At 41.2% G+C, this 25,545-nt stretch overlaps 1 protein-coding gene across 21 annotated transcripts in view; it reads right to left on the reverse strand.

The window, feature by feature from the left end:
- Positions 1–25,545, reverse strand: part of LOC137236879 (protein eva-1) — a 3,007,131-nt gene that overhangs the window by 12,916 nt on the left and 2,968,670 nt on the right. Inside the window, exons 11-12 of one of the 21 annotated variants that reach the window (XM_067759966.1) lie at positions 24,291–24,382; positions 5,788–5,843 (exon numbers count right to left, since the gene is read on the reverse strand). The exons of 19 other annotated variants lie outside the window; for them this stretch is intronic. In XM_067759966.1, the coding sequence (XP_067616067.1) occupies positions 24,306–24,382 (77 nt within the window). In that variant the 3' untranslated portion in view covers positions 5,788–5,843; positions 24,291–24,305. Of the gene's footprint in view, positions 1–5,787; positions 5,844–24,290; positions 24,383–25,545 lie in introns of those variants that run through there. One more of the 21 variants, XM_067759965.1, reaches the window with a different exon arrangement.

Consider the following 25,545-nt stretch of genomic DNA (forward strand, 5'->3'; position numbering starts at 1 on the left):
ATAATATAAAACAGTTTATAAGTTTAATTTCGTATTAAATCTTTACACAGTGCAATATACGTAGTGGCTTTTGTGCAATTTAAACATTCAGTCTGTGTGTTCATAGATTTTCACAAAAATTTGTGAAAACCGCACACCTTTTTGTTGGTAGCTGCTATTAGCAAGTGATTATGTGCCCTTTTTGCTTTCTGTTGTGTTCGCTGCTAGCTTTTCGCTGACTTGCGATTTACAACCAGTGCTCCAAAATAACTCTCGCTCATATTTTTTGAACAACTGTTCAATTTATCCTCTATTTATAGTTTCTTTTGCCTATTTTTCTTTTGAGTTTGTTTAACTTTGCAATTATGTTGCATTGCTGTGTCAAGAAGTTCACCAATCAAAAGAAAATTTCCCGTAGTGAAACTTATGTATGTTTGTTGTCGGCTCTGTGATAATATGGCTCATGTTATCTGTGCCGGTTTCTCTCACAAAGGTGGTCGGGTTGTTGACCTAATATCCAGCAAAATTGGACTGAACTGGGTATGTCGTGATTGTCGTTCCGTAGAAAATTACATGCGAGCTTTTATTAGGCAAACTTAGAAAGAGTTCAACAATATTTTTATTGGGTTTCGTGACCTTAACGAAAGATTCAAAACGATGGATCTTTAAAAAATTAAAGTGATATCTGAATCCCCAAAACGTAAGAACTGTATGTCCAACAATGATTCCAACTTGTCTTCGAGTCAGGGGCAAAGCTGTCCTCCTAAGAATGTCCCTTCAACCGCGTTGACCGATATGAACAGGCTTGCCAAAGACGTTATGAACAATGGAGCTCAGGAATCTCCACAACGCTCTGTCGAGACTTCTAGCGAGACGATCTCTGGTGAATTAAATGATGCACCAACTAATAGTGGTACCTTTGCGGCTGTTTGTTCTACATCACCAATGTTGACTTCGTTGTACTCCCCAATTCATCCTACACCTCGACCTGTATCTTTAGCTCCAACAATAACATTTACCGATATTGCGGTTGTTGCTAGACATACAAGTGTACCTGCAAAAAATAACACTTCATTGACGGGCTCGATAACCAACGCTAGGTCAAGCAATGAGTTTTCTGTCAACTGTTCTACACCGGTCGCACCTTTCTAGCTCTCTGGTGCGCTATCCGCTACTCGTTTGCAGGTGACTGCCGTGCCACCTCGTAGGGCTGTATTTGTGTCCCGATTACACTCCTCGCTTACCGAAAATGATATTGCTCATTACGTTTGCTCTAAACTTGGTGTTGCACCCACTAGTAACATCAATGTGTATAAATTTAACTTTAAATATGTGAGAGACATCTCCTCATTTAAAATATCTCTTTCAGATGCATATATCGATAAGGCACTTGATTCCTCTTTTTGGCCTAAGCATACTGTGGTTCACTTGTTCACAAGAAAGGCGAGGGCCGAAACTGTTTTATTACATCCAAAAAACGGTATAACGAACTCAGTAATAACAACACAAAGGTAATTGCTGATCTGTTCCGTCTTCTCATTAATTACCAAAATGTTCATTCTTCTTTTCTTCTTGTTCCATTCTTCCTTAATTCTTTCAACTGTTCTGCGCAAGTTGTAGCTTTTACGGAGACCTGGCTAAAGCCTGATAATTACAATTCTGAGGTTTTTTCAAATAAATATGCTGTTTATCGTTGGCGGCCACCGTGGTGTGATGGTAGCGTGCTCCGCCTGCCACACCGTATGCCCTGGGTTCGCACCCCGGGCAAAGCAACATCAAAATTTTAGAAATAAGTTTTTTCAATTAGAAGAAAATTTTTCTAAGCGGGGTCGCCCCTCGGCAGCGTTTGGCAAGCGCTCCGGGTGTATTTCTGCCATAAAAAGCTCTCAGTGGAAAGTCATCTGCCTTGCAGATGCCGTTCGGAGTCGGCATAAAACATGTAGGTCCCGTCCGGCCAATTTGTAGGGAAAATCAAGAGGAGCACGACGCAAATTGGAAGAGAAGCTCGGTCTTAGATCTCTTTGGAGGTTATCGCGCCTTACATTTATTTTTTATACTCAGTTGAGCAGAGCTCACAGAGTATATTAACTTTGATTGCATAGCGGTTGGTTGTACAGGTATAAAGGAATCGAGATAGATATAGACTTCCATATATCAAAATCATCAGTATCGAAAAAAAATTCGATTGAGCCATGTCCGTCCGTCCGTCCGTCCGTCCGTCTGTCCGTTAACACGATAACTTGAGTAAATTTTGAGGTATCTTGATGAAATTTAATACGTAGGTTCCTGGACACTCATCTCAGATCGCTATTTAAAACGAACGATATCGGACAATAACCACGCCCACTTTTTCGATATCGAAAATTTCGAAAAATCGAAAAAGTGCGATAATTCATTACGAAATACGAATTAAGTGATGAAACTTAGTAGGTGAGTTGAGCTTATGACGCAGAATAGAAAACTAATAAAATTTTGGACAGTGGGCGTGGCACCGCCCACTTTTAAATGAAGGTAATTTAGAAGTTTTGCAAGCTGTAATTTGGCAGTCGTTGAAGATATCATGATGAAGTTTGGCAGGAACGTTACTCTTATTACTTTATGTCTGCTTAATAAAAATTAGCAAAATCGGAGAACGACCACGCCCACTTTTTAAAAAAAAAAATTTTTTAATTCAAATTTTAAAAGAAAAGTTAATATCTTTACAGCATATAAGTAAATTATGCCAAAATTCAACTCCAGTAATGATATGGTGCATCAAAATACAAAAATAAAAGAAAATTTCAAAATGGGCGGGGCTCCGCCCTTTTTCATTTAATTTGTCTAGGATGCTTTTAATGCCATAAGTCGAACAAAAATTAACCAATCATTGTGAAATTTGGTAGAGGCTTAGCTCCTAGGACGATAACTGTTCTCTGTGAAAAAGGGCGAAATCGGTTGAAGCCACGCCCAGTTTTTATACACATTCGTCCGTCTGTCCTTCCGCTCGGCCTTTAACACGATAACTTGAGCAAAAATCGATATATCTTTACTAAACACAGTTCACGTTCTTATCTGAACTCACTTTGTATTGGTGTAAAAAATGGCCGAAATCCGACTATGACCACGCCCACTTTTTCGATATCGAAAATTACGAAAAATGAAAAAAATGCCATAATTATATACCAAATACGAAAAAAGGAACGAAACATGGTAATTGTATTGGTCTATTGACGCAAAATATAACTTTAGAAAAAACTTGGTAAAATGGGTGTGACACCTACCATAGTAAGTAGAATAAAATGAAAAAGTTTTGCAGGGCGAAATCAAAAGCCCTTGGAATCTTGGAAGGAATACTGTACGTGGTATTACATATATAAACAAATTAGCGGCACCCGACCGATGATGTTCTGGATCACACTGGTCCACATTTTGGTAGATATCTCGAAAACGCCTTCACATATACAACTAAGGGCAACTACCTTTTAAAACCCTCATTAATACCTTTAATTTGATACCCATATCGTACAAACGCATTCTAGAGTCACCCCTGGACCACGTTTATGGCGATATCTCGAAAAGGCGTCCACATATAGAACTAAGGCCCACTCCTTTTTAAAATACTCATTAACACCTTTCATTTGATACCCATATCGTACGAAAAAATTCTAGAGTTACCCCTGGCCCACCTTTATGGCGATATTTCGAAAAGGCGTCCACCTATAGAACTAAGGTCCACGCCCTTTTAAAATACTCATTAAAACCTTTCATTTGATACCCATATCGTACAAACAAATTCTAGAGTCACCCCTGGTCCACGTTTATGGCGATATCTCGAAAAGGCGTCCACACATAGAACTAAGGCCCACTCCTTTTTAAAATACTCATTAGCACCTTTCATTTGATACCCATATCGTACAAACAAATTCTAGAGTCGCCCCTGGTCCACCTTTATGGCGATATTTCGAAAAGGCGTCCACCTATAGAACTAAGGCCCACGCCCTTTTAAAATACTCATTAACACCTTTCATTTGATACCCATATTGTACAAACGCATTCTAGAGTCACCCCTGGTCCACTTTTATAACGATATTCCGAAAAGGCGTCCACCTATAGAACTAAAGCCCACTCCCTTTTAAAACACTTATTAACACCTTTCGTTTGATACCCATATAGTACAAACAAATTCTAGAGTCACCCCTGGTCCACCTTTATGGCGATATTTCGAAAAGGCGTCCACCTATAGAACTAAGGCCCACTCCTTTTTAAAATACTCATTAACACCTTTCATTTGATACCCATATCGTACAAACAAATTCTAGAGTCGCCCCTGGTCCACCTTTATGGCGATATTTCGAAAAGGCGTCCACCTATAGAACTAAGGCCCACGCTCTTTTAAAATACTCATTAACACCTTTCATTTGATACCCATATTGTACAAACGCATTCTAGAGTCACCCCTGGTCAACTTTTATAACGATATTCCGAAAAGGCGTCCACCTATAGAACTAAAGCCCACTCCCTTTTAAAACACTTATTAACACCTTTCGTTTGATACCCATATAGTACAAACAAATTCTAGAGTCACCCCTGGTCCACCTTTATGGCGATATTTCGAAAAGGCGTCCACCTATAGAACTAAGGCCCACGTCCTTTTAAGATACTCATTAACACCTTTCATTTTATACCCATATCGTACAAACAAATTCTAGAGTCGCCACTGGTCCACCTTTATGGCGATATTTCGAAAAGGCGTCCACCTATAGAACTAAGGCCCACGTCCTTTTAAGATACTCATTAACACCTTTCATTTGATACCCATATCGTACAAACAAATTCTAGAGTCACCCCTGGTCCACGTTTATGGCGATATCTCGAAAAGGCATCCACCTATAGAACTAAGGCCTACGCCCTTTTAAAATACTCATTAACACCTTTCATTTGATACCCATATCGTACAAACAAATTCTAGAGTCACCCCTGGTCCACGTTTATGGCGATATCTCGAAAAGGCATCCACCTATAGAACTAAGACCCATGCCCTTTTAAAATACTCATTAACACCTTTCATTTGATACTCATATTGTACAAACGCATTCTAGAGTCACCCCTGGTCCACTTTTATAACGATATTCCGAAAAGGCGTCCACCTGTAGAACTAAGGCCCACTCCCTTTTAAAATACTCACTAACACCTTTCATTTGATACCCATATAGTACAAACAAATTCTAGAGTCACCCCTGGTCCACCTTTATGGCGATATTTCGAAAAGGCGTCCACCTATAAAAATAAGGCCCACTCCTTTTTAAAATACTCATTAACACCTTTCATTTGATACTCATATTGTACAAACGCATTCTAGAGTCACCCCTGGTCCACTTTTATAACGATATTCCGAAAAGGCGTCCACCTATAGAACTAAGGCCCACTCCCTTTTAAAATACTCACTAACACCTTTCATTTGATACCCATATAGTACAAACAAATTCTAGAGTCACCCCTGGTCCACCTTTATGGTGATATTTCGAAAAGGCGTCCACCTATAAAAATAAGGCCCACTCCTTTTTAAAATACTCATTAAAACAAGTTTGTAGTCGACTTTAAATAATAAATAAATTAAAGAGATATGTGATAAATAAAACTCCACTATAGTCTATAAGTTTTCGTAATATGTTTTAGGTAAATGGTTTTTTATTTGCAAAATAAGAATGCCGATAAAACTATTTTCAATAGGAAATCTACTTTTCGTCCTTTTAAAAAAACTCATGAAAGATGTAAACTCTAAATTTCACACTCAGAATCTTTTTTCAAGTTTTTGGTATGTGTTTTATTTATAAAGTTTTGTTTATTTAGCCGCGGGTCACTCATCGGCAGTGGTTCGGCCAGCCCTGAAAGTATCACGAAAATATACTGTTAAGTTCGAATTTGCAAACATAAAACATATTGTGAAATCTAGTCTTACTAGGGTTAATGTACAATCATGTCAAGTTTGTATGTTCTGACATTTGTATTATCACTATTCCTTTTTGTCTGCTACAGTCCATTTTTATACCGCTCGCTATTAAATAATTTGTTCACATAGTTTTCCGATATTATTGAGAATAATAAAGTTGTTTTATTATTAAGAATATAAGTATTCTACCGCGTTTTCATTTAATCAGAAAACACCGCATTTCTATAGCAATAGAATATCTTGCCGCTTGGACAACCCGCTTTAGCCGCAAGGCCGTAAATGTACCGAGTTGTTGCTTTTGCGGTGGTGGTGTTCTACCTTTCGGCTTTGCGGCTAAAACGGGGGTAATAATCCGCAACATTTTTGGTCCTTCGAGCCGGATACATCGAATAATAGAAAGGTGTCGAGCGGAAACGGCATCTCGTTTCGCTGCCACTACCGCATCTGTGTCTCCAGCAATACGATTACCGAAAATGGACTTACCTACATTCACGGGTGATTCCAGGGATTGGGTCGTTTTCTATGATTCCTTTTGCTCACTGGTTGGTGGCATATAAAGTAAAACTTACGTAAGGTAGAATATAACAACTTTATTATAAGGCTTATGAACCAACAAAAATAAAGCCTTAATAAAAGAAATTAATTGCTGAATTAGGACTTTTCTATAAGGCTTATACATATATATCCCACCCAAGATCAGGCCTACATAAGCTGATATAATAACAAGCTTGAATAATGATTGGTGTACCACAGTATAACCTTATTATAAGTTTTATTACACATATAAAATTGCTTAAGACACCATCTCACTTCAAATTCCTTTATTCATAATGTTTTTGTTGTCCTTGTTGTAGCAATAAGAACACTCCCCGAAGGCCTTATCGATATTGATGATCCTTTGCCGGATGCAGGTCTGGTACATCCCGGTACCAAGCCTAACCATCTCGGCAACGATTGGTATGACCACATACGACCTTCTAATCCTTACCGCCCTCTCGCCCCCCAAATCCATGACGAGTTCGGGGTCGCCAGAGCCTCAGCTGCTAATGAAACAGGATTCGCCACGGATAGGTTAGGTTGACAATTGGGTTCGAGGAGCTATATATTGCGCTGGCAACCCCTTGAAAGGGTTACGCTACACAACCCCTTGAATATATTTGGTAATTTAGTCGCCTCTTACGACATGCATACATACCGAGGGTATATCTTAACCCCTTACCCGCTGGGGGACCTTTATTCATACTCATAATAAGATATTTAAAAAAAACAGTTTTTTGTGTGTTTTATTTACACCGACTCCGATATCTGGCAAATGAATTTGTGGAGCGTATATGTCGCGGACTATTACCGCTGCTAATTGTTGCTTTCGCAGAACCGTGTTTTACCCCCTAAAGCTGGAGACATTGGTGCTTTATCGGTAACCGTATCGGTAACCTTTTAACAGCTGATTCGACCAACCTTATGAGAATCAATGCAATCGATTATTGGTGCCGCTAAGGTCGTAACCGTATCGTAACCAACCAATTGGTTTTTGGTTTACCGTCGTAACGATAAACAGCTGATTACGTTAGGGATACGAGTACAGCGATACGACATACGGCACCAATGACTCCCGCTTAAAGCGGTAAATTCGATTGCTATAGAAATGCGGTGTTTTCCGATTAAATGAATACGCGGTAGAATACTTGTATTCTTAAAAATAAAACAACTTTATTATTCTCAATAATATCGGAAAACTATGTGAACAAATTATTTAATAGCGAGCGGTATAAAAATGGATTGTAGCAGATGTGTATGAAAAGAATTGTAATGATAAAGAGGAATAGTGATAATACAAATATCAGAACATAAAAGCTTGACATGATTGTGCATTAACCCCACCATTACAGCCACCCTTGAACTATCTAATTATGTATGATACGTTCAACTTTAAATTACATTTGATTTTTTTTTTAACATGAAGAATATTAGAAAACTTAACAATTAATTTCTTATGTTTACAAAGTAGCAAAAAAAAAAATAAATTAAGAGAGTTAAATCACTATGTTAACGAATATGAAAAAAAAAAACTTAACATATGTTATTGGTCACAGATTCGACTGTTAAAAAAATTATTAAAAGCAAGCAATCTTAGCATGGTTGAATAGTGTGTATTTATGAGTCTTCGTTCTCGCAAAATAAATCTCCTTTCGTAGGTAGAAGGCATATTTTTGCTATTGGCCGTTTGTATTCGCCATTGGTCGTTTTCACTGTGACGACCCGTATGCGACCGTCAGCTACCGGATGACATCCAACTACCCTCGCTAGTGTCCACTTTTTATGAGGGGTAGCTTCGTTGAATACAACCACATCTCCTTCTTCGAAGTTACGTGACGGGCGAAACCACTTGGTGAGGCGTTATAAACTCAGTAGTTACTCGTCTCTCCAACGACGCCAGAAGTGCTGTCTTATAGATGATATTAACTGCCACCGTTGCTGGAGATTTCACCGGAACCCTAGACTCTCAGGTTCCGGGATAGCCTTAAGTGGTTCGCCGATAATAAAGTGCCCCGGCGTCAGAACCTCGAGGTCTAGTGCACTCGTAGAAACCTCGCACAATGGACAAGAGTTGACGCAGGCTTCCACTTCTGTCAATAATGTACTAAAATCATCGTATGATAAGAGATTTTCACCTAGGCCGTGTTTTAAGTGACATTTGATGCATTTTATACCAGTGTCGCTGTCTCCGCCCACATGCGGTGCGATCGGCGGTTTGAAACGCCACTCTATATTGGAATCGGTGAAAAATGAGTGAAGTGTTTCGTCTTTTCATCATTTTTCGTACATGACACGAAGCTCCTTCTCAGCTCCGACGAAATTCGTTCCATTATAGGAAAACATGGTTTTGCAATACCCTCTTCGGTTGATGAAACGCTCGAACGCGTTTAGAAATGCAGGTGCAGACAAATATCTTACGAATTGCAGGTGCATCGCATCAGTGCACATACAAATAAAGGAACAGATGTATCCCTTGGCAGATTTCACCCTTCTGCCATGCGTGAACTTGTACGAATATGGACCTGCCAAGTCTACGGCAGTGCGTTTGAAACAGCAAGCATAAGTAGTGTGAGCCACAGGAAGTTCATCCATTGATTGGTCGGACGCACGACGATTTAATCAAGTACACTTTACGCATTTGTGATAAATGCTACGAATTATATTGCGGGCGCCAATCACCCAATAACGACGTTGCAAGGCGACCTGCATGATACTTGGTCCAGTGTGCAATGTGTACTGATAGATATCGGAAACTATGACTCGTGACAGCGGAGGATTTTAAGGCAGGATGATTGGATGTCTTACATCAGGCGCGAAATTTGCGGATTTCTACCGCCCACCTACACGGAGAATGCCGTTCAGGTCTAGAAAAGGCTGCAAGCGCAACAGACTACTGCGTAGTGGGATCGGCCTCTATGTGCTACAATAAAACATTTCGTTAGTGAAGTAAAAGTTTTGAGTATAATTAACAAAGCGGCGTCAGGGGACCTATTCATTTGTCAAGTAGGGCCTTAGTAGCAGCTCGAGCATTCACAATGAATAGTAAAGCGTGAGCGATGACAGGACGCAACTTGGAAAATGAAGAGTATTTCTTGACTACTGGCCAGTATTCTTCCGAGTTCGTTACGTGGGCTACGACTTTGTTGCGGACGCCCATTTCAGTTGTATGCTGCGGCAAGCATTCTGCTTCCAATACTGGTCTGTACCCTTCAAAATGTTAGGACGGTTTCACCAAAGCTCATTACACAGTAGACCTGACGACGACATACCCCTGGTCGCGCAGTCAGCTGGATTCAACCCGGACCTTACATGATGCCAAATATCTGGAGGTCACCCATCTACTAGGGTGCGCTTATAGCCTTGTAGCTTGCTGAATCCGTCCAAGCATACTGCGGGTATCGGAGAGCACACCAACTGCTCAAAACCCTTTGTACTAATTTTGCAGCTAAATACGCCGCACAAAGTTCTAGACGCGCTAGAGTCGTTGATTTCAGCGGTGCCACTTTGGTCTTCGCTGATATGAGTCGAAGAGTAACCATAACGTTCGGGTGCCAGGTACGGGCGTAGACAACGGCGGCTCAAGCGCGTTCAGAAGTATCGGTAAAGACGTGCGGTGCAGTGAGTGATCCAATTGCTCAAAATCTAAGCCAACGATCTATCTTCACTTCTTTTAGTTTCTGTAGCTGAAAACGATGACTGGTATCAAACCGTCCCACTCAACTGCGGAACGCCAAACGTCTTGGAACCAGATTTTGGAGTTGATCGTTACTGGAGCGAGCAGACCTAGAGGATCAAAGAAAGTGCTGGCATCAGACAGAAACGATCTCTTGGTTAGGCTTAATGGTTCTTCCTTTAAATCGAATGCAAACGTAAAATGATCACCCTCTGTATCCCACATTAGACCCAACGAATGGACATACTTACCGTCGACTACGTAATGCGATAAGGCTTCGGCGATAGTTGCGCTCAGTTCCTTACAATTCGTCGCCCACTTTCGAAGTTCGAAACCGCCTTCCTCTGGAATATCCGATACGTTCTTTTGAAGGGATTGCGGTTGAGCTTAACAAGATGAACCGGTGAGTAGATCGTCCATGTAAAAGTCGTTCAGAATCATTGACATGGCTTTTTCGCATTTGTTGGACAAGTCATTGGCAGTTTGCTGCAAAGCCTTGACGGCTAAATGGGACGCGGCCGCCATACCATATTTGACGCGAAGCATGCGGTAATCTTGAATCGACGATGATGGATGAGGCCTCCAAACGATTTGTTGCAACTCGACGTTTTTCGAGGATACGCACACTTTCCGGTACATCTTGGCAACATCCGCAGTTACTGCGAAGCAGTGCGTTCGAAAACGCAACAACACGGCATTTAGATCGTCTTGCAACTGCGATCCAACAAACAGCGCGTCGTTAAGTGAGTTGCCAGAAGTCGTTTTCGCGGAAGCGTTAAAAACACGCAGTTTCGTTGTGACGCTAGACTCCTTGACAACTGGATTATACGGCATAAAATACACGGCATTGTTCGTCGTTTGAGGTATTTCTTCCATGTGACCCATCTCCAAGAGCTCTTCCATGAACTCGTTGTAACGCGATCTCAACTCGTTGTCATTCTCCCTCCTTCTTTCATTGCGAAGTAGGCTGCGAACAGCGAAATTACGTGATTCGCCCATAGGAACATCAACCTTTAGCAGTAACTCCACTAGAAAGCGACCGTTGGGCGACCTCTTATGAGTAGAGGCGAAATGATCTTCGCAGAAGCGCTCTTCGTTTGTGAGATGAGTCTAGCGCGGAAATTCTTCTAGTTCCCTCTTTAGCGCGCGATCGAGCTGCACATCGCAGTGCAATACCTGTAAGTTGCGTGTTGGAAAAGACGACAAATCAACGCTTTCGCACAAAGTCCAGCCAAACACCGCTTTTTGCGCCATGGGAGTGCCAAGTGGACCTTTGCGAAGCTCGGAGAGATTAGATGACTGATGACGTCCATACCAACCAAAATAAGCGTCGTCAGGTTTGTTGAAATGCGGATAAGCTAGAAACAAGGAGCGAATATGAGGCCATTCAGCGGTATCTAGCATCTGCGATGGCAAGTCCGACGTAATATTCGGCAAAAAGCATCAACCGTATAACGTTCATTGGAAAAATTCGAAGAAAGTAAGAGTGATGTCTCATCCTTACATCGACCTCCTTGTGATGAACCGATTCCAGTAACGAAAATGGACGATAATGTACGAGGCAGGCCCAAGTGTTGGACGCACACACCAGTAACGAACGTAGTGTGGGAACCGGAATCGAAATGTATACGAGCCGCTTGCCACCTATCAGAACAATCGCGAACCTTTACCAAAGCGGTTGAACAGTTTTTTGCGGTACGGGTATCGGAATGGTTTCGGAACTCAGACACGATGAGATGCATGCAGCGGCGGTTGACTGGTTGACCGAAGAAGCGGTTGTTTGATTGGTGACAGATGCGGTAGTCGGAGCGTTAGGAGATGCGTCGGCGACGTGCGTAGTGGCAGTGCTGGCGGTTGAGACAGAGACCCCATGTAGCAGCGAATGATGACGTTGATTACAGATACGGCACGCGGATGAGCTGTTGCAACATTCTCTAAAATGGTCTGAACTCAAGCAATTTAGGCAAACCTTGGCTTCCCTTATAAATTTGGATTTCGCTGTTGTATCAAGGTTCCGAAATTTGTCACAACGCTGCATTGCAGAACGTGCATCGCGTTCTGCTCTGCTCAGGAATAGCGTGAAACACCTTCTTGGACTTTCGTGCCGATTTGATCGCATTTACTTTGCTTAGGAATGGTTGAGACGCATGGGTAGCCAGCATTGACAGTGAACGACAGAGTCTAAAAACGTTGATAGCTCCTCGAAGGTAGGGGGTTCGTAACTAACTAAAGATATCTCCCATGTGATCGTTTGATGTGAGTGGACGTTTTTACACTGTGTCGTGGGGTGCGCGCATTTGTTTATACGTTTTATTTCGTTTTCTTTCTTTTTGAACACTAACAAAATGCAATGTTCAGCTTGTAACACCAAAATCGATCGCACGAAGTTGGCTAAAGTCGCGTGTGTAGATTGTGGTGGCTTTTTTCATGCTTCTTGTGCCAAAGTCACAGCCGCTGATCTCGATTTTATGAAATTGAACAATATAAAGCATAGATGTGAGCCGTGCATTGTTCTGCGCCGTAAATCGCTACATCAACAGCCATTACCTGTGCTGCCTCTGGGCTCTGTTCGGGTGATATAGCGGACGCATCTGCTGCGTCCGGATCGAGCGGTGCGACCAAAAAATCGGCAACAACAGCACTTAGCAAACCAAAAATAACCACCAACAGCAGCCAAAAACAGCAAACACAAAAGATACCCAGCAATAACCGTGACAATATACGTGCAAGTGCAAGTGAACGAAGCAATGTCGTAAATAACAACAACACAAACGCATACGAAACGGAATCAATCCAGCCGTCAATCAAGTACATATTGATGGCGACATAAATACAAAGGAAATAACTTTGCTGTTGCTTTATGACGAAATTGTGAGTCTAAAGAAAGTGAGTACCGAGTTTCTAAGCACGGTGAAACAACTCAAAGAGGAAAATCATAAACTGAGCGAGAGAGTATCGAGGCTTGAAAGTGTATTAAATTGGCGTGAACAACAACTACTAACCAGTGCAGTCGATATTATTGGTGTACCAGCGCTAACAAGTGATAATGCGAATGAATGCACAAAGCAAATTTTAGGCGCTGCTTTGAACTTATCTGTTTCTCCAGAAGAGATAAACAAGTGCTACATCAAAAAATTTAAGCAAACAATCATTTTGCCTCTACTGAGTTGAAGAGTAAAGTTATGTCCCAAAAACGGAGGGAAAAGGGGAAATTAACTTCTCAGCTTTTTGGTGATGGACAGAAAAGCACCAATATTTACATAAACGATAGTCTCACTAGCTACAACAGAGCGCTGCTTACAGTAGCGAAGAAAACAAAAAAAGCTCAAAATTATAATTACCTGTGGATAAATCATGGTAGAATAATGATGAAAAAGACTGATAATAGCGACGTTGTTATTCTTAGTACTTTTGACGATTTTTCAAAAGTAACGTAGTTTTCTAATTATTATTTAATACTTGCATATTTCTAATGGCTTTCTCAAATATTTTATATATAAACAACCTCGCTATAATCAGCCCTATTAATGATCTTGATTTGATGTATAATTCTACGGATTCGTTTGTTGCTTCTCATCAAAACATACGTAGTCTTCGGCAAAATTTTGATTTATTGTTATGCAATCTAGAGATGTTTAAAAACTATCCTGACGTAATACTTTTGTCTGAAATCTGGATATACTCCCACGAAATTCATGATTTCACTATACCTGGTTATAATTTTTTCGCGAACACTAATGACAGTTATTCTGCAGGTGGTGTTGGAGTTTTTGTTCGGGATATGTATGAGTGTGATTATTTTGAATGCAATCTCACAAGTGCTGACATCATAAAGGTTTCAATAAGTATTTCCGGTGCAGTCTTTACTTTTATATTTGTTTACAGGCTACATGCGATACCTGTTCAGATATTTGTGGAAGAGTTCTCAAATCTTCTCCGTAGTGAAAATTCAGCCAATATTGTCATCTTAGGTGACTTTAATTTAGATATTCTTAACGCTAATCCTACCATAGATAGTTTCCTAAATCTAATGGCTGGTCATGGTCTAACATCATATTTAAATGAACCAACTCGTAGTATGTCGGGAAGCTGCTTGGATCACGTTTTCTGTCGCGTTAGTAATCATTTTCTCAGTAGTTTGCGTAGCCTAAATTTTGATGTCGGAATAATAGATCACACTATGACTGGTGTACAACTAAGCAAGGCCTGTGCAAAAAACAATAATAAAAAGGTTAGTTCTTGTTTAACGCAAATAAATTTTGACGCTCTAAACGAACTATTGCGATTTGAGTCATGGGATGAATGTTACTCTGAAAAAGACGTATCCAAGGCATTTAATATTTTTCTGAACATTTTTAACAGACACATTAAGTCTGCTAGCTTTTCTTTTATCCCTCGCAGATCTGATTATAAGTTAAAACCATGGATTAGCAAAAAGTTGCTCAAAAAAATTCATCTAAAAAACAAGCTTGGAAAAAAGTGTAAAAACCACCCATCAAACTCAAATCTTCGCAGCAGGTATATGAAATTATGTAGAGAACTGAAAAAAGAAGTACACGTGGAGCGTGATAATTTCTATCGAAATGAGTATAGGTCTTCCTATGGCAATCCAAAGAAGGAATGGAATATCATTAACGGTCTTCTGAATCGCAGTTGTAAAGCTAATAATACATCAATTGTTTTATGTGATGGTAGCGTGAGCTTTTCTGATCCTCCAACAGTGGCAAACCTTTTCAATTATCACTTTCTATCAATAGGGCAATCACCTGTTTTCGAATCCTCCGCTCTGATACCTGAGTTCTCGAATTCGGGAAATAGTTTTTTTTTCGAGCCATTTACTGGCATTGAAGTTTTAAAAACAATTAATTCCTTGAATAACTCTAGATCATGTGGTTGTGATGGAATTTCGAATCAGACTCTTAAATATGTGGCACTAAATTTAGTTGATATCCTAACGCCTTTGGTTTAATATGAGTATTTTAGGTGGATCATTTCCTTTAGACTTAAAATGCGCTATTGCCATTCCTTTATTTAAAAAGGGTGACAAAACGGATATAAATAACTACAGGCCTATTTCATTACTGTCTTCAATTTCAAAAATTTTTGAACAACTGGTTAAAGGTCGAATCCTATAATTTCTTGACAATAATAACTATTTCAGCTCAATCCAATTCCGGTTCAGATATGGGCGGTCAACAGAGATGCCCTGCTGGACTTTTGTTCTCACATATATAGGGAACTAGACAATAAAAAGAAATGTGCTGGACTGTTCGTTGGTATCACTAAAGCATTTGACATGGTTGATCACCAAATTTTATTAGACAAATTGTATTTTGCGGTCTTCCGTGGGTTTATATATAATTGGTTTAAATCTTATTTGTCAGGAAGAATTCAAAAAGTAAAAGTTGGAAGTAGTATAAGTAACCCAGTTACAATTAGCTTAGGTGTACCTCAAGAATCTGTCTTAGGTCCTATTCTATTTTTGATTTACCTTAATTCAATATTCTCGCTGCCATTGTATGGAAAAGTAACAGCCTTCGCTGACGACCTTGCTATCGCCTATGGTTTATCGACCTATCTGGATTTAGTAGCAGGAATCAATAACGATGTGCATTTGCTAAGAGTGTGGTTTACAGCACATAAGCTCTGTGTCAGCAAGAAAACGAAGTTGATGTATTTCAATTTGCATCCAAAATCCTCACCTGACATAGCCATTGTATTCCATGCTACTGACTGCAAACGTTTTGCACTAAATAATTTTCTGTTCTGTGCATCGTTTAAAGCTGAAGTAAATTGTTCCGATAAGTGCTTCACTATTGAAAAAGTAAGCGACTTCCAATATCTTGGTGTTATTGTTGACCAAAACTTGAGTTGGTCTACGCATATTTCTCGTTTGAAGTCCTACTTGCGATCTTCCGTTCGTTATTTTTACAATTTAAGAAAAGTTTGTTCAAACGAAACACCTAAAACTATTTACTAAGCTTTAGTCCACTCCAAGCTCCAATATGGTATAACCTGTTGGGTGGCGCTGCAGGTAATAAAATCCAGCAGCTTCTAACTATTCAAAAATGGGTCATAAGAAAAATATGTAATGTTGATCGTTTTCACCACTCTATGGAGTTGTTTAGGGATCTGAAAGTTATTCCTGTTAAGCATATGTACTACTATAAAACATTAAAGACGTTTTTCATTCGCTGTGGGTATTTACATAACCTGGTATCGGATAGTTATAACTTGAGGCAAAACTCATATAGACTTGTGTATGTCCCGACCTCTCGAGCAACCAACTTCAACAACTTCTTTACTATCGTTTCTTTTGAAGCTTTTAATGCGTTGCCTGCATGTATACGTGTCACTAGAAATCTGAATGAGTTTTTGGGAAAGGTTAAATCTTTTCTACTAAAGAAATTACACGAAGACATCAAAATTTTGCTGAACCATAGCACTTAAAAAAATATATGTACATATTGTATTAATATATTTTATTACTTATTATTTTTAATCAATCTTCACCCCACGCACTATTTTACATGTTTTTGAATTCAATTTTATAAGGAGATGGCATTCGATACTAAAATACATATATTTTTACAGAATGCCTTACTTTTCTTTCTGTAATTATGGTTTATTTAATTTAAGTCGCTATTGTAACATATATGCTGTTTTGAAAGAAAATGAATAAAAAATGAAATGAATGAATGAAATGTTCTCTGGTCTCAAACGAAAGCCTCTTCACCACTTCATGCACCAACCAATCGTCCCAGAGGTCGACGGAGCGACCCAGTGCCTGGAGCTCCAGAATGTTTTGTTGAAAAGTGTTTTGAACATTCTTGATGGCTGCGGCGCTGTCATTTGTAGCCTTGGGAATATCATCAATAGCCATGAAATGTGATTCCACGATAACTTCCTGACCTTGTAGCGCGATGTGAGTAGACCCCAAGTCTCATTGTAATTTGCATCGCAAATCTTGAAGCCGTTAATTATATTTAGTGCATCTCCTTTCAAACATCTACATAGATAATGAAGCTTTTGTCCGTCCGAAAAGCAGCATTGCCATCAACCAGTGGGCAAAAGGAATCATAGAAAACAATCCACTCCGTGGAATCACCCGTGAATATAGGTAAGTCCGTTTTCGGTAGTCGTGTTGCTGGAGACACATACGCGGTATTGGCAGCGAAACGAAATGCCATTTCCGCTCGACACCTTTCTACGCGTTTGAAATTAGCCAAGGCTGTGGCATGCCAAGTTTCACACTGCTCTCGAGCACTTTCTTCTACTGCAGCATTGTTAGCTCCACACGAATTTTCGACGGCGTCATGGGTTGTATTGAACTCACCCATTGCTCATTTAAAAGTTTCATATAACTGGTGACATTATCCACGTCCATAACAAATGCCTCGTCTGTGCTTTTCGTCATGTACCTTTTGATTGAGTTAAGGGCAGAATCGCGAGTTTACACAAATGTAGATATATTTATTTTTTATAGTTGCAGAGTTTACTATTGTTTATAGGTTAATTTGCCTTTTAAGTTTGTTGCAGAGGGCATGAGAAAAAACGTAGGTGAGGCGATGAGAAAAAAGGTAGGCGATTTGCAGCGGAAAAATGAAGGTCACTGAAAATTCCCAATGCAATGCGGAGTTGAATATTCGTATATTTAAATATTTAAATGTATTATGTATATTTAGACTTTAAGCTATATATGATGAATTTATTAGCAGGTTATACTTGCGCACGATTCGATGAATCTGGATCGTAAGGACCAAAAATGTTGCGGATTATTACCTTTGCAAATTGTTGCTTTTGCGGTGGTGGATTCATCGAATCGTGCGCAAGTATAACCTACTAATAAATTCATCATATATAGCTGAAAGTCTAAAAATACATACTACATTTAAATATTTAAATATACGAATATTCAACTCCGCATTGCATTGGGAATTACAACAGTTTTCAGTGTCCTTCATTTGTCCGTTGCAAATCGCCTACATTTTTTCTCATCGCCCTTTCCACCATTCGTACATTTTATATGCCTTCTGCAGCAAACTTAAAAGGCAAATTAACCTATAAACAATAGTAAATTCTGCAACTATAAAAAATAAATATGTCTACATTTGTGAAAACTCGCGATTCTGCCCTTAACTCAATCAAAAGTACATGAAAAAAAGCATAGACGAGGCATTTGTTATGGACGTAGATAACGTCACCAGTTATATCCAACTTTTAGAGCAATGGGTGCGTTTCAATAAAGCCCATGACGCCGTCAAAAATTCGTGTGGAGCTGAAAATGCTGCAGTAGAAGAAAGTGTTCGAAAGCAGTGTGAAACTTGGTATGCCACAGCCTTGGCCAATTTCAAACGCGTAGAAAGGTGTCGAGCGGAAACGGCATCTCGTCTCGTTGCCACTACCGCGTATGTGTCTCCAGCAATACGGTTACTGAAAATGGACTTACCTACATTCACGGGTGATTCCACGGAGTGGATCGTTTCCTATGATTCCTTTTGCTCACTGGTTGATGGCAATGCTGATTTGTCGTACGGACAAAGGCTTCATTATCTACATAGCTGTTTGAAAGGAGATGCACTAAATGTAATCAACGGCTTCAAGGTTTGCGATGCAAATTACACAGAAGCTTGGGGTCTACTCACATCGCGCTATAAGGTTATGAGGGTTATCGTGGAGGCGCATCTCACGGCTATTGGTGATATTCCCAATGCTACAATTGACAGCGCCGCAGCCATCAAGGATGTTCACGACACTTTACAATAACACATTCGGGAGCTCGAGGCACTGGGTCGCTCCGTCGACCTCTGGGACGATTGGTTGGTGCATGAAGTGGTAAAGAGACTTGCATTTGAGACCAGAAAATAATGGGAGCTATCTTTAGGTAGTGACGAACCCCCTACCTTCGAGGAGCTATCAACGTTTTTAGAAGTACCCTGTCGTTCACTGTCAATGCTGGCTACCCATGCGTCTCAACCATTGCTAAGCAAAGTCAATGCGACCAAATCGGAACGAAAGTCGACGAAGGTGTTTTACGCTGTTCCTGAGCAGAGCAACACGGAATGCACGTACTGCAATGCAGCGCACAGGATATACCGTTGTTACGTTGCGGAACCTTCATACAACAGCGAAATCCGAATTTATAAAGGAAGCCAAGGTTTGTCTAAATTGCTTGAGATCAGGCCATTTTAGAGAGCATTGCAAAAATTCATCCGCGTGCCGTATCTGTCATCAAAGTCATCATACGCTACCACATTGGGTCTCAGTCTCAACCGCCAGCACTGCCATTTCGCACGTCGCTGACGCATCCCCTACCGCTCCGACTACCGCATCTGTCACCAATCAAACAACCGCTTCTTCGGTCAACCAGTCATCCGCCGCTGCATGCATCTCATCGTGTCTGAGTTCCGAAACCATTCCGATACCCGTACCGCAAAAAACTGTTTTATTATCAACCGCTTTGGTAAAGGTTCGCGATTGTTCTGATAGGTGGCCACCGGCTCGTATACTTATCCATTCCGGTTCCCACACTACGTTCGTTACTGGTGTGTGAGTCCAACGCTTGGGCCTGCCTCGCACATCATTGTCCATTTTCGTTACTGGAATCGGTTCATCACAAGGAGGTCGATGTAAGGATGAGACATCACTCTTACTTTCTTCGAATTTTTCCAATGAACGTTATACGGTTGATGCTTTTTGCCGAAAATAACGTCGGACTGCCATCGCAGATGCTAGATACCGCTGAATGGCCTCATTTTCGCGGCTTGTTTCTAGCTGATCCGTATTTAAACAAGCCTGGTCGCGTCGATATTTTGGTTGGTATGGACATTATGAGTCGTCTAATCTCCTCCGAGCTTCGCAAAGGTCCGCCTGGCACTCCCATGGCGCAAAAAACGGTATTTGGCTGGACTTTGTGCGGAAGCGTATATTTGTCGTCTTTTCCAACACGTAACTTACAGGTATTGCACTGCGATGTGCAACTCTATCGCGCCTAAATAGATTATGGGAACTAGAAGAATTTCCCCGCAAGGCTCATCTCACAAACAAAGAGCGCTTCTGCCAAGATCAGTTCGTCTCTCCTCATAAGAGTTCGCCCGACGGTCGCTTTCTAGCGGAGTTACCGCTGATGGTTGATGTTCCTTTGTGCGAATCACATAATTTCGCGGTTCGCAGCCTACTGCGCATTGAAAGAAAGATGGATAATGACAGCGAGTTGACATCGCGTTAAAACGAGTTCATGTGAGATCTCTTGCAGATAGGTCACGTGGAAGCAATACCTCAACCGATGAAAAATGCTGTGTATTATATGTCGCATCATCCAGTTGTAAAAGAGTCTAGCGTCACGACGAAATTGCGCGTTGTTTTTAACGCTTCCGCTAAAACAACTTCTGGCAACTCGCTTAACGACGCGCTGGTTGTTAGACCGCAGTTGCAAGACTACTTATATGACATGTTGCTGCGTTTTCGAACGCACTGCTTTGCAGTAACTGCGGATATCGCCAAGATGTACCAGCAAGTGTGCGTAGCCTCGAAAAACGTCGACTTGCAACAAATCCTTTGGAGGCCTCATCCATCATCGCCGATTCAAGATTACCGCATGCTTCGCGTCACATATGGTGTGGCGGCTACGTCAAATTTAGCCGTCAAGGCTTTGCAGCAAACTGCCAAATGCTCGTGCAACAAATGCGAATTGCTGTATCGACGATTCTGAACGAATTTTACATGGACGATCTACTCACCGGTTCATTTTGTAAAGCTCAACTGCAATCCTTTCAAAAGAACGTATCGGATATTCTAGAGGAAGGCGGTTTCGAACTTCGAAAGTGGGCGACGAATCGTAAGGAGTTGAACGCAACTATCGCTGAAGCCTCTAGAAGCGTAACGCATTACGTAGTCGACGGTAAGGATGTTCATGCGTTGGGTCTATAAGGGTGATCATTTTACGTTTGCTGTCCATTTAAAGGAAGAACCATCAAGCCTAAACAAGAGATCGTTTCTGTCTGATGCCAGCACTTTCTTTGATCCTCTAGGTCTGCTCGCTCCAGTAACGATCAACTCCAAAATCTGGTTCCAAGACGTTTGGCGTTCCGCAGTTGAGTGGAACGGTTTGATACCAGATTTAAGCGCAAGGTCGTGATTCAATCATCGTTTTCAGCTGCAGAAACTAAAAGAAGTGAAGATAGATAGCTGGCTTGGATTTGGAGCAATTGGATCACTCACTGAATCGCATGTCTTTGCCGACCCTTCTGAACGCGCTTATGCCGCCGTTGTCTACGCCCGTACATTGCACCCGAACGGTACCGTTACTGTTCGTCTCATATCAGCCAAAACTATAATAGCACCGCTTAAATCAACGACTTTACCGCGTCTAGAACTTTGTGCGGCGTATTTAGCTGTAAAATTAGTACGAAACGTTGTGAGCAGTAGGTGTGATCTCCGATATCCGCAGTATGCTTGGACGGATTCAGCCATCACATTAACCTGGCTACAAGCGCACCCAAGTAGATGGGTGACTTTCATCGCAAAACGCGTTGCCGACGTCCAAGAGATCTTGCCTCCAGAGTTTTAGCATCATGTAAGGTCCGAATTGAATCTAGCTGGCTGGCGTCCAGGGGTATATCGCCGTACGATCTACTGTGTCATGAACTATGGTGGAACGGTCCTAACTTTTTGAAGGTTACAGACCAGTATTCGAAGCAGAATGCTTCGCAACAGCATACTACTTATATGGGCGTCCGCAACAAAGTCTTAGCCCACGTAACGGACTCGGACGAATATTGGCCAGTAGTCAAGAAATACTCTTCGTTTTCCAAGTTGCGTCGTGTCATCGCTTACATTTTTCTATTCAATACTCGTGCTGCTAATAAGCGCCTGCTTGACAAATCAATAGGTCCCCTGACCGTTTCAGAGTTAGTCGAAGCAGAACGCCGCTTAGTTAAGTATACTCAAAACTTTTACTTCATTAACGAAATGTTTCATTGTAGCACAAAGAGGCCGATCACACTACGCAGTAGTCTGTTGCATTTGCAGACTTTTCTAGACCTGAACGGCATTCTCTCCGTGTAGATAGGCTGTTGAAATCCGCAGATGTCGCGCCTGATGTAAGACATCTAATCATTCTGCCTGAAAATTCTCCGATGCCACGACTCATAGTTTCCGATATCCATCAGTACACATTGAACGCTGGACCACGTATCATGCAGATCGTCTTGCAACGTCGTTATTGGGTGACTGGCGCCCGCAATATAATTCGTAGCGTTTATCACATATGCGTAAAGTGTACTTGCCTAAATCGTCGTACGTCTGCACAGTCAATAGGTGGACTTCCTGTGGCTCACACTACTTATGCTCACTGTTTCACACGCACTGCCGTAGACTTCGCAAGTCCTTATTCGTACAAGTTCACGCATGGCAGATGGGTGAAATCTACGAAAGGATACATCTGTTCCTTTATTTGTATATGCACTGATATGATGCACCTGGAATTCGTGCTCTCAGAATCGCCACGGGCTGTCTTCTTATGTCCCCAGAACACCATCTGCATAAAGAGGCGAGAATACTCCCCATCAGGGAGATAAATGAGATGCTGACCAAACAGTTTCTGTTGAATACCTAGAAACCTGGGCATCCCAACAGACATCTGATTGACGAACCAGCACCGCCTAGGGGCATAAGGAGTCTTCTCCGTAAGCATTTTGAGGAAATACGGCACCTGAGAACCCAGCCGTATGAAGCGAAAAAACACAAGCAGGTCCTTGGTGAACTCCATAGACAGGCGTCGGACCTTTATGTCGGGAATTGCCCGGTGAATCCAGTACTTGAAGAAAAATATCCAGAACTCGCGGAAGAGGAACGCATACTCCCCAGGGAAACGCGTGTCACTCTTGCTCAACTTCGTTCGGGATACTGTAACAGGTTAAACTCTTACCTATCCATAATCAACCCCGACATACAAAATGTATGCCCCCCTTGCAATGTGTCCCCACATGACACCAACCATCTCTTTATTTGTAATGTGGAACCAACGCCTCTAACGCCCCTTTCCTTATGGTCCACCCCTGTTTAAACGGCAAGTTTCCTTGGACTCCCGTTAGAGGATATTGATAACAATTTGTGATCGGTCGCGGCTATTAGGTGGGGCGAGCATTGCTACAACAACAACAACAACCTGGAATTCGTAGAATATTTGTCTGCACCTGCATTTCTAAATGCGTTGAAGCGTTTCATCAACCGAAGAGGGTATTGCAAAACCATGTTTTCCGATAATGGAACGAATTTTGTCGGAGCTGAGAAGGAGCTTCGTGTCGTGTACGATAAGTGTATGGCAGACGAAACACTTAAGTCATTTTCCAATATAGAGTGGCGTTTTAACCCGCCGATCGCACCGTATATGGGCGGATACTGGGAAACTGGTATAAAACTCATTAAATATCACCTAAAATACGCCCTAGGTGAAACTCTCTTAACATACGATGAGCACAGTACATTATTGACAGAATTGGAAGCCTGCGTCAACTCTCGTCCATTGTGCGAGGTTTCTATGAGAGCACTCGAGGCTCTGACGCCGGGGCACTTTATTATCGGCGAACCGCTTAAGGCTATCCCTGAACCTGAGGGTCAAGGGTTCCGGTGAAATCTCCAGCAACGGTGGCAGTTAATATCATCTATAAGACAGCACTTCTGGCGTCGTTGGAGAGACGAGTATCTTCTGAGTTTACAACGCCGCACCAGGCGGTTTCGCCCGTCACGTAATTTCAAAGGAGTTCATGTTGTGGTTGTATTCAGCGAAGCTACGCCTCCCACAAAGTGGCCACTAGCGAGTCATTCGGGAGCTGACGGTCGCACAAGGGTCGTCACAGAGAAAATGCCCAATGGTGAATACAAACGGCCAATAGCAAAAATGTGCCTTCTACCTACGAAAGGAGATTTATTTTGCGAGAACGAAGACTCATAAATACACACTTTTCAACCATGCTAAAATTACTTTTAATAATTTTAGTTAACAATCAAATCTGTAACCTAATAAACTACTTATGTTAAGGGCGGCTGTATGTTAAGTTCAAAGTTGCAAACATATTGTGAAATCTAGTATTACTAAGGTTAATGCACAATCATGTCAAGCTTGTATGTTCTGACATTTGTATTTTAATGACACCCTAAGTTCAATCTCACCACATTAAACATGCATCAGCTGATGTCGCTCGCACGGGTTAATGCAACCCGGCGCGTGAGTGGCTCGGCCATTATATTCTTGCATCCAACACCTGCAACAAAAAAAATTATAAAAGTGTGAATAAAGTTCATATTTTATAAATTTAAAGAAAAGCGACTATATTTCTATTTATTGTGTGCCGGCTACAGTACTTCAATTGTTTTGAGATAATTTAAAAGGATGCAGCTCAGGGCGTAATTGGAAGGTATTTTGTGGGTAATTATTACCATATAAAACATCGTCTTGTACACCTCGCCGGGGCCTCCATAATTTATTACTATATAAGTACACGTATTGTACATGGCGATCGTGCGGCGTAGGCCAGCCGCTCGTGAAATTTACTTCGGAGCACCTAAAAAGGGGCATCCATACACGTGGACGTGGGCGCAGAAAAACGCAATTTTCCTGTTCATCTAACGGGCAGCAAAAGCATGCCACACACACACTTACATTCACGCTTTAGTACGCGAATGCCGAAAACTTAAATAAGTATCTAAAATAACCTTACTTTTTGTGACTGCGGCGCTGGGAGCACAGCGGTAGCACCAGTGCTTTTGTGCGACCAATACAAGTCCCACTAGGATCGTTTGTCAATCCTGTTAATTTACAAACTTAAAGGTATATTTGCTTAAATTAAGGTGAGCTTAAAACAACATTAGCTAAAATTAAGTGACTAATACTACATTAACTCAATGCTAACTTAAACTTAACTTAACACCTTTCGTTTATATAAATATTTTGCGCGAAAAGAAAGAAAAAAATCAAAAAGCAACATTTTGGCACTATAATATCCCACGTCTGACAAACTATATGCACAGCTTTGAAGAGCCAAATACCACCATCCAACCAACAAATCATGTCCGCAGTAGCTTAGGGCTACAAAGAAAAATCGAATTTTCCAAATTGCGTTGGTGCCATGCATAAGCATGTGGCCATTAAAGCGCCTCCAAAAAGCGGAAGCATATTTTTTAATTACAAGGTGAGATGCCCATACTCTCTTCATAACCAAAAACGGGCATAGTTTACAATTGTTGTGGTTGTGCTATAAATAAATAGGCTTTAACTTTTATGAGTGCTTTTTTTATCTAAACGAGCTGAAAGTCTGGCGGTTGTATAGGGATAAAAACGGAAGAGAGAGAGGGATGGTAGAAAATGAGTCAAGGGGTAGAAAAGCGAAGCTCGATAGACATGCTGTATTTTGGGTAAGGTAAGACC

This window comes from Eurosta solidaginis, chromosome 1 (assembly GCF_040869045.1).
Source record: "Eurosta solidaginis isolate ZX-2024a chromosome 1, ASM4086904v1, whole genome shotgun sequence".
In the NCBI taxonomy this organism is placed as follows: Eukaryota; Metazoa; Arthropoda; class Insecta; order Diptera; family Tephritidae; genus Eurosta; species Eurosta solidaginis.